At 40.4% G+C, this 17,536-nt stretch overlaps 2 protein-coding genes across 2 annotated transcripts in view; both read right to left on the bottom strand.

Moving 5' to 3' along the window:
- Positions 1-661, bottom strand: part of grm2a (glutamate receptor, metabotropic 2a) — a 44,049-nt gene extending 43,388 nt beyond the window's left edge. The window contains exon 1 of the mRNA XM_075460967.1: positions 455-661. The gene's annotated coding sequence lies outside the window, so the exon portion shown is untranslated. The remainder of the gene's footprint in view (positions 1-454) is intronic.
- Positions 662-3,981: 3,320 nt separating this feature from the next.
- Positions 3,982-17,536, bottom strand: part of tex264a (testis expressed 264, ER-phagy receptor a) — a 71,181-nt gene continuing 57,626 nt past the window's right edge. The window contains exons 3-4 of the mRNA XM_075460965.1: positions 12,574-12,745; positions 3,982-5,126 (exon numbers count right to left, since the gene is read on the bottom strand). Of these exons, the coding sequence (XP_075317080.1) occupies positions 4,789-5,126; positions 12,574-12,745 (510 nt within the window). The 3' untranslated portion in view covers positions 3,982-4,788. The remainder of the gene's footprint in view (positions 5,127-12,573; positions 12,746-17,536) is intronic.

The raw sequence follows: 17,536 nt of genomic DNA, 5'->3' as shown, positions 1-17,536 counted from the left end.
CAAAATCAGGAGATGTAAGGGTTTGGTGTAGTTCTTCTTCGCCTGTTAGGTATTTTTTTTAACAGCCTCGCACATTTGGAAGATTTCGCAGATGGCTGAAGCGAGACTGGCAACAACAACAACAACAATAATGATAATAAACAATGAGGTAACAAATGTGCACAAATAGTGTTTCGGAAAAACAATAATATCGCCAAAAATGTTTGCCTACAAACTACGCACTAATTGAACATGCTATAATCTGTTTCAGATGAGAGTCACAATGATTTTCGGATGTAATCTGCAAAGGTTTTATCAACCCAATGAAAACGTGAGGTCAGTCCCACAGCAAAGTCAAGCCTGAATAAACACACTCAGTTTACCTTCTCAACAAGCCATCAGTTGAAGTTCGGAGAAATCCAAAAACATGCATTCAACGCGTAAAAACAGTCGAGCCAAAAACACACTGGCTTACCTGTGAAGGGTGCCTCAGTTTCCGGCGCAGCTGTGCAGTGAATTTTCTGTGTAAACCGAAGGCATATCCTTCGCTGCAGTCTTGCTTTTTAATCTTAAAACAACTCGGACAGTGGGTTAGAGTGGAGCTGCGTGCATGGATGAAGGAGGTGAGTGTTGCTGCCTCAAGTTTGAACCGCGTACAGCTGAGCCGCGCGCCAGGAGCTGTCCGTAGTGCTGAAAAACATCAACCACACAGACACACACAGACACACACGCACAGTAGCCGCCGGATTCCTGGAGGTCTGATGCTGCTGTCAGCGCTTCAAAAGTCACACTTCCTCAACGCGCTTGAAACAAATGCAACAGACACCCACATCTTCATTCTGCTCTAAAGGGGGGACGCTTTGTTGAGCATCAACTGCGATAGAACTAAATGGAGCTACTTTGATTTAATAACCAGCCTTGGGCGGGAAGAAAAAAGGAAGAAAAAAAATTGATTTAAATCAGCTCTATTAGATAAAAAAAAAAAAAAAAAAAACAATCGGACACAAAGTTTGAATTCAACCTGTTACTCGAGTAAGCTGCGCAAAATCATCCCTTACTATTGATAAGATAAATATGACTCGCCTCAACTTTAACAATGTTTTCATTCTTGAGAAAAGATTACTGAAAGATTACTGACACTGATTAGATGCCTACTCCTGCCTCACGCAAGAGTGGTCCTAGGGATACTCTGTCGCGCTGCACCGCGGTGCCACAATGATGTAATTTTCGGTTTAATGGAAACGGTTTATCTCAGCCACTTGCAATTTAGGAAGCTCTCGCGTTTGGGTATCAGTGTATTTAAGAATCGCTCCTATTTGTTGAATCGGCCTGGAGGAGGGCACAGTTGATTAAAATAGCGATGCTCTGGAGACTGATTATTGTCAGCGGTGGAAATTTTTATTTGGCATCAGCAAGCAAGTTGTGACAGGACACGTTAAAAGTGTGAGGTCACTCCCAGATGGCACAGGGATGCGCGCAGAGGACACGCGGCTTCAGAGGGAGCTGCGACCCTTGCTCTCCCCTATCAAGAGCTGCCTCAGACCCGCATTGGTTGGCATCTAAATTTGTGCGTTGAAACATCTCCTTCTCTCTTCGCGGGCTTGCAGTGTTATGAGATTAATAATTAACATCACAGGGGGGCAATAATCTCCATGCCCTAGGAGCTGCATGACACCTATCTGGGTTTCACGATTAATTAAATCAGTTGATGACCCACTGTGGCGGCGCAGTCTCCCCTCCACACTGATTTTCGTTTTTGCCTTTGGACAAAGGTTGTGGGTGCCAGTATTAAAACTGAAAGCGCAACATACGTGCGGTGAGGGCATCTGTCCGTGCAGACTCATCACACCTCTGAGGCTACGCAAACAAAATGTTACCAAGGCTTTGTTGAGCGACAGTTAAACAACATGTTGATAAATTTTCTGGACAACCAGAGGTGATACTTAAATACTACATGGACTGATTAAATGCAAAAGCAGCACTGTCATGTTAAGGTATTTCCTTTTGCATTAGCAGACAAAGGAGCCTCAGTCCTCTTTGGTATATTGCTGGCCTTCTTCCAAAACGATCATGTCTGATTTGGAGTTTTGTTCATGGTATTAGAGGATGTTTGTTATTCCAAAATGAACCGCTGGTTTGCAAGTGGGTTTTCATCTGGATATTTTTCGTTTTTCAAAAATAGAGATGCAGATTTACCACACACTTCTTGTGCACCTGGGAGAGTCCACAAAAGCTTGAGCGACATGAAGTTTCCACGGAAGATACTGATGTTAGTAAATTCAATAATCAGCTGAGGGAATATCCATTTTAATGCTTAAGCATGATGCAGACCTGTTAAGTTTGCTTTTTAATGAACACACAACAGCTGAGAAATATACACCCCAGGGGCACTGATAACAGAGGCCTATTCTATTCACAATAAGCAAATACCTTGTCGATGTAAGACACACCAGACAACGGTAGACTTGTTACATTCTTTCACGGATGGCATGTTAATCTGTGAAAGTACCAGGCCAATTATGATATTGAATTGCCCAGAAAACATTTGTATTTATAGGTCATGATACTCATTAAGGATCCCAGCCTAAAGACAAGGCATTTCCATCAGAAGTTTGCTTGGAGCCTATTAACCCTCTTGTGACCAAATCAATGCAGCTCTTGTGGGAAATCATTTAGATACAGTAGCTTTCTGTAATAAGCATGTTTACTCTTCCTAATGATACTTACAAATGTAGATTTGCATTATATTTAGCACCTGGCTTAGATGCACCAGGGGGAGTTGAGAAAATCTCAAAACAGATGTACTTCATTTGCTCAACTTGCACTGAAAAAACTGCCAGTCTTTTTCTTCAACATTTCTTCTTTATTCAGCTTCTGTATTCATCTGTGCCTGAACAAAGCAGCGGCTCTGGCAGTCACCTTGAAAGCAGTTAGCCTTTAAGAGCGAGCTGAATAACCTTTCTGCCTCATCAATGGCTTCTTAACAATAATGCGTAGTACTGCCACTGACACTATTACATCTTCCCGTCTCTGTTGGGAGACAAATAAAAATGGATGACTGTCCCTAGAGTGCACAGGAAAATCATTTGGCTGTATGTTAGAAAAACTTAAAAGTTGCATTTTTCAAACAAGCATCTGTGAAGAAAAGGGACGGTAGTACAACCAATTTTAAAAAGGTTGGAATGCCGTGTAAAATATAATTAAAAACAGAATGCAATGATGTACAAATCTCAGAAACTAATGCGCTATTCACATTACAACAATGACAAAAAAATCAAATGTTGAATGGGAGATGTTTCACCATTTCATGAAAAATATTCACTTATCTCGATTTTGATGGCAGCAACATGTCTCAAAAAAGTTGGGACAAGGTCATGTTTACCACTGTGTAACATTCCGTCTTCTTTTAACAACAATCTGTAAACGCCTGGGAACCGAGGAGACCAGCTGATGGACTCTTGGGAGAAGAATGTTGTCCTATTCTTGTCTGATATAGGATTCTAGCAGCTAAACAGTCCTGAGTCTTCTTTGACATATTCTGTCTTTCACGATGCACCAAATGTGTTCAGATGGTGGAAGGTCTGGACTGCGGCAGTTCAGTCCAGCTCAGGATCCCTCTACTATAAACCCATTATGTAGTACTGGATGCAGTCTATGTTTCAGCAGTAGACTAGGCCTTCCCTGAAAAGCCTGTCATGTGGATGGGATCATATGTTCCTCTAAAACCTTGATATCCCTTTTCAGATGAGCAAGCTGCCAGTTTCATAGGCACTAATGCACCCCCGAACCATCAGAGAAGCAATGCTTTTGAACTGGGAGCTGATAACAAGCTGGATGGTCCCTCTTATTTTATTCTGAAGGACACGGTGTCCATTATTTCCAAAAAGGTGTTTCACATTACGATTCGTCCAACCACTTTGCGTCCCAACTGTTTTAGAATTGGGGTTGTATTTTTGTGAGTATGTGCGGGTGTGAAATAAATGCATGCACAACTCATTCATATTAAATTAACTTTCCATTTGAAAATTTTATTTCACACAGAGAAACACAAACAATGTGTGGGTGCATTTCTATATTGCCAATATCAGCAACGCCAACCTACAAACATCTAGTCTCGGATAGTAAGTGAATTTTGGCTACAACAGGAAAAAGCTAAGAGTGGTTTTACATACCAAGTATAGAACGACAACATTACATAAAAAAGCAATTATTTGAGCATAGAGTGACAATAAAATATTCTGTACAGTCTCAAAGAGAAAACATGTTCCAGTGGGGACGTTGATGTTGAGACCGAGTTGTTCCTCTGCCTCAGGATGCTGTGTAAAAAACACAATGAAGCAGCTCCATTTACAGCAGCAGCTCCTGTATGTTTGGACTCAATCATTACTGTACATCAAGACACCAAACCTCGGTCATGTTCACAAACACGCGAAATACATTTCTTCAGGACGTCACCCTATGAGATGGGGTAAAATATCAACCGTCGTACGAACGTCAAACGTCATTTGATGATCCAGGATAGTTGGTGTCAATGCAGTTAAAAGGTGTTTTACCTCTAATTTTGCTGCACATAATGTGCAGAGCCACTCGTTGTTGTTCTGCACTGACAGGGCTGAAATATATAATCGGGAATTATTTCTTAAAAATTGCCATTACTGTTAAACATAAAGTACAGGCTTCAAACAAAGATTTTTAGAAGGCGCGGAAATATGTTGGTCATGACATTTAGATCCAACAACAGCACAGCTGAGAAGCTCTCTACCATGCCAGTGTTGCATGGCTACATCCCTCATCTCTAATGCATCCTTCCTACTCCTCTCCATCTCCCAAGGGCTCCTTCTCAACCACCAGTTTGGCTGCTTCTTGAGCTCCATTTTCGCCCTCAGGGACGTCCTCGCTGTCATCCTTGCCCTCCTGCTCCTCCTGATCCATGTCAAGCTCCTCAAAAGACGAGCTGCTGCCCACAGACTCGTTCGAGCTTCTGTCGCTTTGGTCCATGTGCTTAATATCTTCGTTTGTGTCCATTACGTCCCTCAGCGGCAGAGACGAGGCCAGGGAGGCAGCCGTGGATGCTGCCAGGGATGTTTCTCTGCTGTCCCATGGCACGCCGCCGCTCACTGAACTCACGTCACTGTGGGAATCTGCACCTGCAGCGAGGCGAAAGACAAGACAGATACAATGGGTTGTATGAGAAAGAGCTGTGAGAAACTAACTAAATAAAATCATTACAGGAAAAGAATGCTAACTTGGAATAAGGCGAGTGATGAATGTTGTGCTGATTATTCAAAAACACGCTGTGATAGTTTGAAGTTTGAGCTGTGAAACCAGGAATTCATTAGGATTCCTCTTGGGACTAATTTTCAAGTTGTTTAGATATTTTAATCTTGAACGAAGTTGTGGAACTGGGCAAATTATCTCCAGCAATGCCATTAACATGACTAGAAAGCCTAATTTTTCCATATATTGGTTAATGCAGTAACATTATGCTCAGTAAAGCTAATGATGCGAGGCTGTGAAGATACTGAGGGTATAAATGTACTGTACCATCCTTTGATCTGAGATGATAAAGTTAATGGTGGTGTTATAAAACTACTTAGTCACTTATAATTCACCACATACAGCTCAGAGGAAATTGTGCTTATTAGCTGAGCTCAGACAAAGCAGATTGTTATTTTTACGGTGACAAAATATCTTTTATGTAACATCATAGATGAGTCGGCATCATGATGATATTGAATCCGATCATCGTGTACTTTATCCGGTGCAGTTCACTGTAACTTTGCAGAAAGGAAAAGCTCTTGCTGGTGGAGGCTGCAGCACATTGTACGTCTGTAATCACGGTGAGCATGCATTTGCTTAATTGACGGAGATTTCCTCGCCGACATGATCAGTTTGAAAATGCTCTCCGTCTCAACCTGAATCTAATTGGCCTTTGATCTGTGATTCACTGCGACCCAATCACCATTCATTACCGCTCACTTCAGGTCTTTTTGTGTGAGCAGTCGGGAAGGTTATTGTTGTAATGCGCATTGCTCCACTGTTGCAAAAAGAAAAAAAAGGCAGAGAGAATAAAGGACTTTCAGGAAGGTTGATATAAACTCTGTCCAACAACCCGGGGTCTACGGAGATGCTAACAGAATAGACTGAACAAGTGTGACAAATTAAAAAAAAATATGAGGCCTCCCTACAATTACAAGTGAAACAACAGTAGGTGCCAGGACTCGTGAATGCAAGAAGCAAACCATATCCCTCCCACGCAACAAATATCACTGAGTGATAGCACCACAGTTGGTCTCCTTGAAGAGAGAGCTGGATGAAAAGAGCGTGAACAAAACCCACCGAAAAAGAAACATTTTTAATTACAGACTTTTTTTATATGTCGTCTCCCATGTTGTTGTACAGTGATTTAATACTTTATTGCTGTATTCTGTAACATGCACTCAACATGCCTCTTTTGTTGCTATAAACTACAATGGCTTCTTTCAAATTAGATGTGCTTGACAGATAAAATCTGACTTGACTTGACTATCCCACTGGACACTGAGGCACCACAGTGCATATCGTTGCCCTGCTTTCACACTCCAAATAAGTGTCATGCGCACATCTATGTGGCTTTGAACTAAATGTGTCATCAGGGACCAAAGTACAACAAACAATGAGTCTCCAAGTCCCTAAGGTCAGCCATTTCTTTGCATTTATTGGATTCTCAGCAATCTAATTATCACGTCCAACAAATCTGATCGTGTCTGCAGTGTGAAGTATTCTACATGAGTGGTCTACTTAGGTTATGTATGATCTCTATTCCTGGGTCTGTTGATTAGGTAGCAAGTCCAAACAAAACCAGTGGGAAAGTTCCTCAGTGGAACATACATGGTGTGAATGTGATTTGACATGGTGCAATTGGTTTGAAATAAAGCACGCATGGGTTTATATTGGGATTTAAATATCATTTGCATGTTATAGGGAAATTTTCAATATAAGCAGTTGGATGGAGAACCCACCCAAGGAAAAGCCACAGCATACTGGACAACGTTTACCTTTTCTACAGATGCAAGCAATTCCTAAAATCAGTGCTGTGGGTTGAAGCCTGTGAATACCTTTAGATAACATTTGCCTAAATTAGTTGCTAAGTTGGCCCCATTGGGATTATTTGCAGCAAATTAAGGTCTCGTTCAAGCTGTTTCAAACAGAGGAGAGGATTTTTCAGGAAGTAATTGGACGAAGACAGGGCTGAGACATGCTGAGGGTTTGGAGAATTTGTCTCTGGATGGAAAGGAAAGTCTGACATGAAATGCATAAAACAGAAGTTAAGAAATGGTAAAGATGACGGCTCATCTTGTATATGATTGAGGGACAGGAGCTAGAAGCACTTAGGGATACCTATCATGACATGCTTGTGGAAACACACATTTGTCGAACTGTGCCAGTGTGCAGTGTGTCCCAGAAAACCCTGTGTTTCTCATAATAAACAATGCAATGTGTTTAGAGAAAGGTATCTTTAAAAAGCCTTAATACTGCAAAAGTCTTACTGTGAAGTTTTATCAGCTTATTATGTGTTTTGTTTCTACCTTTCGTCACACAGCTTTATTTTTCCATTTTATCATTTTTGCCATTGAAGCCTGAGGCAGCCCCTTGAACTATATAGTAAAAAGTTTTGAAGTCTGGCAACTAAATCAAACTGAGTGTGAATAGTCCTCTGTTCATTTTTTGCAAATAAATGTAGCATCTGCCTTTCAAAGACTTCTGCACCTCTTATTTAATTCTAAATGCTTGATCTACAAAGCTGTGGTTTTGGCCTTTTGACTAACCATCAACACAGTCCGACATTTATTATTTCGATTTTTGTCGGATCTTTGCTGCTCCTCTTAAGTCTCTGGACAGAGCCATACCACCAAAGTAGAAAATGCTGGATATTCGTAGCACAATTGCAGAACGTTACAAAAGTTACCTTTTAACAAGTAGTTCTGACTTAACTATTTTTCATCAATTTTTTAATATCAAAATAAAGTGAGCACATGAACGTAGGACAAAGGATGTGTACCAAAGCTCAGCATAAAACAAGTTTTAAAAGATCAAACTAACGGAACATTTCTGACATTAGAATCTCTGACATTAGACATTTCACTAGAACCTGATGGTTCGAGTAAACATGGCACAGCAGCTGTAGTTTCCTTAGTAAGATTAATGATTTGGGGGGAAAAAACTGCTACAATGGATGTTGAAGGACAAGAAAGTGCTGATAAAGTTTTTCAACTCAAATTAAAGGCGAAGAAAGTGGTGGCAGCAAAGAGAACAAGAGGGATTAAAGCGATTACCAGGTTCAGAGAGGGGAGAAGTTTGAGAGAAGAAAATCAGCAGAAAAGCCACCATGAGAACTGTGATTAGTCCATGGGCGCACTGATAAACACAAAACAGCCAAAGCCACAAATAAACAAAAAAATAAACCAATCTGGCTATAAAATAAAAAACAAAACATTTTTTACTATTCTGTTCATCAAAATGACTGACAGGCCAATGTATTCTCAGGGTCCTAGAAAATACAAGAGCAACCTCTGGACCACAGTATCAGTAAGACCTGAAGACAACAGAGCTGCATTCGGTCTTGAAGAAAATGACGATTTTTGCTTCCTATATGTTCGTGCGACCTAAATGTTTCTCCATTTTAAAGATTTAAAAGTGTAATTAGTGATATAGAAACACACTGGGAGTCACAGTAGAGCTGCATAAGACACTCAAAGAGCCGCAGCGATCAGCACGCATTAGTAACGGCACACATCTGCTGTGGAACATAAACGTTGTTATCATGGTATAAAGACCATAAGGTTTTATCAAATGTTTTAATAGTTTAACCTAACTAGCATAATTGCAGTCTTTGAATGTAGGGATAATTCACTTTTCACTCAAGTTTAAATAAGGTGAGAAATTCCTCCCCATGTAGCTGATATATGTAATTATCAGTATAAGTATTCATGCTATGCACACAGAAATGATTCCAAGCGTTAAGTACAGAATTATGAAAGAGAATTTGTCCATTAATCAATCCATTCATTATCTATGCCCACTTTATCCAGTTCAAGGTTGCAGAGGGCTGGAGCCTATCCCAGATAACATCAGGCGGGAAGCAGGGATCACCCTGGACAGATCACCAGTCCATCACTGGGGCCAACACAGAAAAATAACCACACACACTCACATTCATTCCGATGGTCAATTTGGAATCACCGCGTAATGTCCCTGAAGAAAACCTGTGCATGCAAACTCCACACAGAAAGGCCCCAGCCGGGATCTGAATCGGTAATCTTTAGCTGTGAGGCGACAGGTGCCAATCACCACACCACTGTGGAGCCGTGTCAAAAAACAGCCCCCTATAAATGTGTTGGACAACGAAATGCCTCCGTTTTCCATTTCGGGCCGGTACGTTTGGCTACTGGGCAAATAAAACATATCAGTCACTTGCCTGAAGGGCCTGGGGAGTAGCAATCTCTATCTCTTTACACACAGTGGCCGAGCTATAGCGCCACAAAATACTTCATACTGACAACACAGATGTGTCTTTGTGCTATTTCAGTACTTTCTAATACCAAGCAGTTCCCATGGAATCGGAGGAGTGACAGCTGTGGTATAAATTAGAGCGCTGTGTTCCAGGATGTGTTTAAACTGTATCAATTTATTTAAACACAACATCATTTTTTCCAATCTTTACCAAACTTGGCTTCAATCGAAGCCTCAAAGGAGTTATACGATGTTGCATCCGCTGTAGCTGATAATCAAGAAATAAAATCATTTTTCAACATGTTCCCCTTTAATGACATCGAACTTGACGCGTGTGGACTCACCGGGGGCGCCCCAGTCAACAAAAATTGAATCTTTGCCATTAGTAGTTACAGCTCAGCTTTTGAAAGGATCAGATCAAATTGCCATAGCTTCTGCTTGGCCCCAAGATCACTGCTTGCAGCTATATTTATGCAATTATTTCAATTTACAAACAGACATTGAGTTGAAGTATGTATCCAATTGCAGTATCTAATAAGCATGCCACGTTCTTTCTCCATGAAGTAAACCATAATCCATAAAAGTGAGATTAAAGGATTCCCACAGGTTTGTTTTAAAGGAAGGCTGTTCTGCCTCTTAGATCTAGACTTATTAAATATATACACTACTTCATAAAACAAATTACAGGGATAACCGAGGAACCCTGCACACAAAGGTGTAGACGTGAATCTGTCTGATAAACGTAACTCCTCTCAGTAAAAATCTTATCACTCTACCATCACCAAACACAACAGCTCCTTCTCACACTGTGAGAGTGTTTCAAAGTGAGAATAACAATATCTAAGGCATTAGACCTTTTTTTTTATCTATCATCCTGTGCTAAATTAATCCGTGAAACCAACCTTTACATAAATTTACAAACAGAATAAACTCAGGAGACTATTTGCTTCAATGTGATGCTGGAGATGATGTTCTAAATACAGAGAAAAATATATATATTCCAGCACTTTGAAAAAGGTTTTTTTTCTTGTCATCGTAGGTTTGGACACACCAACTGCACCTATGGGGATTTCTATGTGAGTGCATGTTGCAGCTCAGCCTCTGATTCAGCTCGGGGCTCCTCCAGAGTGTTTGTATTTTTATGCATTAGATTCATAAAGCCTCTGGATTTGAACACATTTTTTTTTTAGCACATGTTGAAACATATCCAGCCTGCACGGATGCATCTTTATGTCAGCTCACACAGCCTTCAGTAGACTCACGTCTAATCGTGTCTTTACTCTGACATTGTAGAAAATACTCCCTCCCTCTACACAGCAAATACCAAATTTCCATTTGTGCAAATCCCACATGTTAATTAGTGACCTTAAACAGAAAGTTTAGACCCAAATATATCTCCTAAGGCCTGCAGTGTTATTTAAACATCTAGATGTTTCGGTGTGCGTTGCAGGGCTGTGGAGATGGCAGATAAAAAGGTTTTTGCCTTTTCTTGAATGTGATGGAACTTGGCTTGTGACAAATAAAATAATAAAAGCTTTGAAAGAGTCGTCCAAAAATCGTGACCTAGTTACTCAAGTAAATCTCAAAACTTTGTTGTGAGCAGTTTAATGTAGGAACTACTTTATTTTTACTCTATTCTATCACTGCACAGCAAAAGAGGGTTTATATGAAAGATATGATGTAAAAACAACAGAAGGTTTGGACGTGTTGGCCCTTTGTGGATGTGAGACTGTGTGTGCGTGTGTGTGGGAGTGTCTGTGTCTACATTATTCTAGGTACTTTCTCCTCATGTGACTATAAATCACGCAATATCAGGCTCATGTTATATGGAAGAACTCAGTCTTGTTTTATTAACTTCCTCATTTGTCAGAAAGGAAAGCATTAATCAAAACTTTATCTCGATCTAGTGATGGTGACAAAACTAATTAAAAGTTGTGGTTAGCCTTGACTCTCAGTGCAGCAGAATGTCAGTTGCTTTAGAGCACACAATCCTGCTGTATTTGTCTTTAGAAAGGCCTCCATCAGTCTCAGTCTCTGTCCCAACAACACAACAACATTTTCTTTCACCTGTGATTTGTGCACTCACAAAGTCAATACTGCCATGACAACCACCGACGAGTCAAGCAAGTCTCAAAGAGTAATGACGGCACAGAAGACTTTGCGCTTGAAGACACATACTTGTAATGACTGAACAATTACAGACTCATTTATCACATGTCCTCAGTGATCAGGGGCAGGGCAGAAGTCCGCAAAATAAAAGTGGTCACATATGCCGCCCCCCCCATCTGCTTCTAACTGATTCAAGTTAAAAGAACAAAAAGACAGAGCTGTGTTTGCATCACCAAGCTTTGTTATTCTGCAAGTACATGACACCACAGACCCTTAAAAAAATGATGCAACCTTGGGTGTGGTCAAAAGGGAGCTCTGTACACCAGGAGCCTGCACTATGAAGCAGGATTATTGGCTTAGTGAGTTGAACTTCAGGTTCGGCTACGGATTTTCAGTATTACAAAGCTGAGTCACTTCTTACTGGGTTGCAACACCATGGCAACTAATACTGGAAACCTACTCTTCCCCAGAGCAGTTTAGGAGAATATTAAGCTGAAAACAGAGACTGGTTATTCTACAGCTTGTTCCTGTTAACATGTTTTTTTCCTGCCTGCTAGAAATATATAATTGATGCCAACTACAGACTTTTACACTGATGCATACATACCCAGAGACGGAAAACCTGCGTCGACTCACAAAGTTGCTAACACGCGTTGGAGTACTGCTTAGCGAGATGTCTATTGTTGCGGTTAGTTTAACCCGATCACCTAGACAAACCTTGGAGATGTGGAACCTGCTTTGTAGTACAGGCCCCTGTACATCACTGCAACCAGTGAGAATATAAACCACTGGAGGTAATAAAAAAAAAAAAAACAGGCTTTCAGGAGGTGTTAAGTTACTGTTTTGCAGTCTTTCTTTAATTTTTCCAACTTTTCAGTCCCATTTAAACAGTAAATTTTTTTAACTGTTTGTTCATGAGGGATATTTGTTAGGGGTTATCAGTTATTTTACATGGAAGACCTGGCAGCATTCAGAAATGTGTCAATTTTTTACCTGTAATGTCAGTTCCTCTGTCCTCATCAGAATCGTCCTCTTTCACATCTGTTTTGAGATCTTCTTTCATTTCTGGCACAAAGAAGTCTGTTTGGCGAGACAGTGGAACCATATAATTTGTGACATCTGAACTGCAGATCTCAATGGTGGGGAAGGCACAGAGTTTCCTCTCCTGCACAAGAGAAAGAAGGAAAAGACAAATTTGGAAATAAGAGTAAGACATGGTGTGCCCCAATATCGCCACAAAGATAATCGGAATTTTTTATATCGTTGAGCATGTAAAATACTTGAAATCGGGGGCATTCCTCATTTCAGGGGAATCTCACACATGAAGTGACATAGAGGAACAATTAGTCTTGAACAAATTTGGAGTGAGATGTAAAATGTCTTCATGCTGCTGACATAACAATGTTTTTCACACTTTACTATGAATATAAGCCCTCCCGTGTGAGTCCAATAAAGTTGCATTACCATCCACATCGATGCGTCAACATTTGCACTCTCCAGTGGTGTGAGTAGAAAGCGAGGAGTTTATGAATATTATACCATATTTTCTCTAAAGAGGGCATTAGTCTTGCATAATTTAGCTTCATGCTTTCATATACTACACAAGGCATTGCAGAGGAGTGATCTGTCTGAGGCGCCATCACTGGACAGCTGCAGGACACAGGGGTAGTTACACGAGTTGGTCTCAGTTATGACTGGAAGAAATGTGACTAATGTTTTAGTGTGAGATGCAACACCAAAATATACGACCAAATTAGTTTGACAACAGATTCAGTGTCAACACTACACATCCATCAGAACCATACTCATTTATGTGTGCTGTGCTCCTCTGAAAGGGCATTCTGAAGACTTTTCTCCTGGATTGTTTTTGCATTCCCTTGCGAAATAGTGTCTACACGAGGGGATGGGTTGGTGGTTATAACACCCTGCCAGTTGTTGGGGACTCAATTTTGAAATGAAACTCGACGAATAACAGTTATTGACTGTTCCGATTGCTCTCTCCTAGTATGTGCGCTATTAAAACAAACATCTCAAACATTTTAAAATCCTCAGTGTTTATCACATGTTTTGAACCATAAACCCACTATCATTTTATGTGCGCAGTAGATTCTGGGTCAGAGAGTCCATAAAATGGCCACACTCGACAGTTACTGTCTGAAAACCTTTACTGCTTTTCCCAGTCAGCAGTAAAGATACCAATTCACATGGTGCTGCTTTGGATTGCAGTTTCCAGCTGATAGGCAACAATGAAAGTAAAGCAAGTCCTGATAGCTTTTAGATAACAGACAGAGTTATATACACTTTCTGGCTATGTTCTTACCATGTCCTCGCTGATTCATTTCACACCTTTGATGATTAGTGCTAATGGGAAATAGCTAGTTGGTATTGCTTTTTGTAATAGGAGGACGTAGCAAAAACAAGTTAATACAATGTTCCACTGCATTTTTGTTGTCCATTGAAAGACAAGCAACCTCTGCTTTCGAAAAGCAGAAAAAAAAAACTCAATACAATCAGCAGGTTGATGTTTTGCTGCGACATTCAATTTGCTATAAATGTGGCTTTACAAACAGAGGTTAGTTAGGTTTCCGGCTAATGAAAACCCTTATCCAAAAACACTAACCATTGTGTGCTTTCCCATAATCTGGCGGCAATTGAATGTGTCGGTGACCTCGTATCTGAATTACAGCCCTGATGCTTTCTGTAACATACTGCAACGACAATCCGTCGAAGACCAGAAGATTAACGGAAAAGTGGCGATGACTGAAAGACTGAATGCCATCACTTTCTCATTAATCAAGCCATGAATATAACAGCAGCCATACAATTCATGACACAACTCATGTGAGTAGGGCTTACGTTTACCATGAACAGCTGATGACAGGAGGCAGTGCTCCTCTGCTCGCATTGAAAGCAACAGTTGTACAGACTCATAGACTCTCTCCTTGCAACTTATGTGAACCTCTTCCTTGTTGTACATTGCCTGTTATGTTTTTTCCTGTTATACCTGTGCTGTGCTCAGGTTTAAACTGAGGTCGAAAGGAAGCAATTTATCTGACCGTAGGGTTCAGACAAAGGGGTGATTTGCAGCCATCATATGTCACTACTTAACATTGTGACATAAATGACAATGGTGGACTGTGAGAGGAAGGATTTTTAAACGAAGACGGCTTGATTCTTTTACAAGTCATGTATGTCAAAGTTCCTTTTAACAGCTCAAAAACTTACTGTGGCTCTTTTAATTCAGATTTAGTGCTCATATTGCTCTGCCTCCCACTGTGTGAACGCTTTCAGAATCTCAAAAATTGACATCCCTTTCTTGTAAAGGCTGTGTCACAAAAATGGTTCTTCGAAGCTTTTTTGGTAGGGAAATGAAGAAACAAGTTGGATGCTCTACAGTACCAGCAGTCCCTTTCTCAATTTCCTATGGGTCAGGGTGATGCCTGCGATTGATTCATTTTAACGTAATCCTTGCAAAATAATACCGTAGTAGCCTGAAGCCCTGGGCCTGCGAATGCAAATCAGTACCCATCTCCTTGAACCTGCTCAGATAATGAGCAGGGAACTCGAAACAAAGGCAGCTGAATGTACTGTAAGAAGACATGCACACAAACACAGACACGTCTCCGAGGGATTCTGTAACGGATGAGTCAAAGAACACAGCGTGTGAGGAAGATGTGTATGTGTGCATTACTGACAGCAACATTTACCTCGTTAAAACAGGGACGTTTTCATAGCTGCAATATTCTCCAAGTGTAAACCCCTGTGGAAGGATAGATTGCAGGATCTACACTCGACTACCTCAACTTATTAACACATCAGTGAGGCAGGAAATCACCTCCTTTTATTTTTGGTAGAAATTATTCCTGATTATCACCATGCGTTTGTGACAGTAGGCTACTGGATTTTACTCTACTATATGTGCTGTACTCTAACTACTGTATCATTGACTATATTATTACTATATTTTTGCTTTCAAAACAGAACGTAACAAAGGACATTTTTTCTACAAAGTTAGAGCTGAAGGTAAGGCGATGGAGGAAATGCCAAAATTGAGGCTTCAAAATGATAGCCCATAAACCAATGCATAATATCAAGGTGGCTACTTGAATCTTTTCTAAACATTGAATTATTTTATATCATTACCCCCAAAGAAATGTGTCAGACTGTGACTTGTGACTACTTTAAGTATGAAGAGCCTTCCTTGATGAGTCTTCCTACCAGATTCCTAAATGATTATCTAATTGTGCTCCAACCTGCAGGTATTTTACAACATTTAATCTGGGGTTATGAAACTCATGTTAATCTAATTTTCTTTTGATATCTAGAATGCTGCCCTTCGATGTATTTCAAATCATTTATTGACGGCACACACAAAGTTTGGGTAATTTCTTATCGCTCTTCCTACTGTTAACATGAAGAACCTCCCCAAAGTAGATGTTAATTTATACATACTTGGCTGCGGCTCCATTTGTCTTCATAATCAGCTCACAAACGATGTGCATATATTAACTAAATTGCTATATGCATTTTAAAGTGGAAGGCATCTGAATGATTTTAGTAATGTGTTCCAGACTCCATAGATGCCAATAGTAAATTCTTTACTCCAAGAAAAATGCTTGCATTTGTTATAAAAAGTGAGTATTGAGCTTTTTCTTTGCCTTACACACCGAGTGGTTTAAAGGGATTATGCCCTGCTCCAAACCTTTACCAATCGTTGCCTTTGCTAGTTTCAATGTCAGTATCGTAAATGGGAAATTGACATGGCTGAATGACACAGACAAGCTTGAAATGTATAGAAATAGCTTGGGGGAAGATGAGGTGGTAAGTATGCAATGCCATGTTGTCATTTAAAATACCTGCTCACAACTAGCTCAATCCCCCTGTGGATGATCGGCTTTTGTGAACTCCCGTGTAAAATCAAGGGGGAAATGATTTTTCTCTTGTAATTTGTTGAATTCCAAACGCAAAATCTTTTGCTTCTATAACATTAAATTAGCTGTGAGAGGCCCGAAAGTGCATCGTAATCACACACGAGTATGGAAACTTGAAGGAATGCAGCCACCTGACTGCGAGCAATATAGAAAAATAAACAACTAATGTCTATAATTACAAATGATATGTAGAACAAAGCAGGTGTAATGTCTGGAAAGTCCGTCTCAGTGATTAGCCATCCATATCTCCTCTCACTGGGGAAATTAATAAAGAACTGGCTGATAGATAAACAGTCTCGTCATAATCACAACTAATTTCTAGCTTGAGTGTTTCAATCATTAGACAATGAAGATGTTACATTTCCTCCCAGTGCCCTTTTGTGGTCGATGCATCCAAGTGTGCCATGTGACTGTATACCATCTTTTCTGTATAGCTCATCATGGAGTCAACTGTATCAACTACGCTCGGGCGTGACTGGGAGCTGTTGGGACTCAAATGTGCTCTCTTGGAAGATAGAGAGGCAAATGAGATTGGATAGTCTGAAACAGGTCAGTCGCTCATTGCCTACTGCCTCAGGGTAGATTCAGTGATTATGATGATCACGGTTCATCTTATTCTCTTAAGACACATACATCATTAGTGACGTGGGGGGGGGGGGTATTGTATCAGCATCCTTAACGAAAAGATTTTAGTGAGCTACACACGTACTCAAGACCAGACTTTATACTCTTTGGATTAAGGCAGCCAGGGTGAGAGGAATTCACAGTGGTTATTTGGGATTTCAACATAGACCAAAAGAACCATAATATACCTACTTCACCCTGTGTAGGATCACAGGGAGGCCAGTTCATCACTGGGCCAACACAGAGAAAAGCAACACAAACAACTATGCATGTACACACATGCACGTATCTACAGTCAATTTAGAAACACCAGCTGATATGACTAAAATAATGTTCTCTAGAATGTGGAAGAAAAAGACCCACGCAGGTAACCCTCCAAACAGAGAGCCTGTAAACTTCTT

Source organism: Odontesthes bonariensis, chromosome 3, assembly GCF_027942865.1.
Source record: "Odontesthes bonariensis isolate fOdoBon6 chromosome 3, fOdoBon6.hap1, whole genome shotgun sequence".
Lineage (NCBI taxonomy): Eukaryota > Metazoa > Chordata > Actinopteri > Atheriniformes > Atherinopsidae > Odontesthes > Odontesthes bonariensis.
The sequence above is the reverse complement of the archived record's forward strand: the minus strand, read 5'-3'. Positions and strand labels throughout refer to the sequence as shown.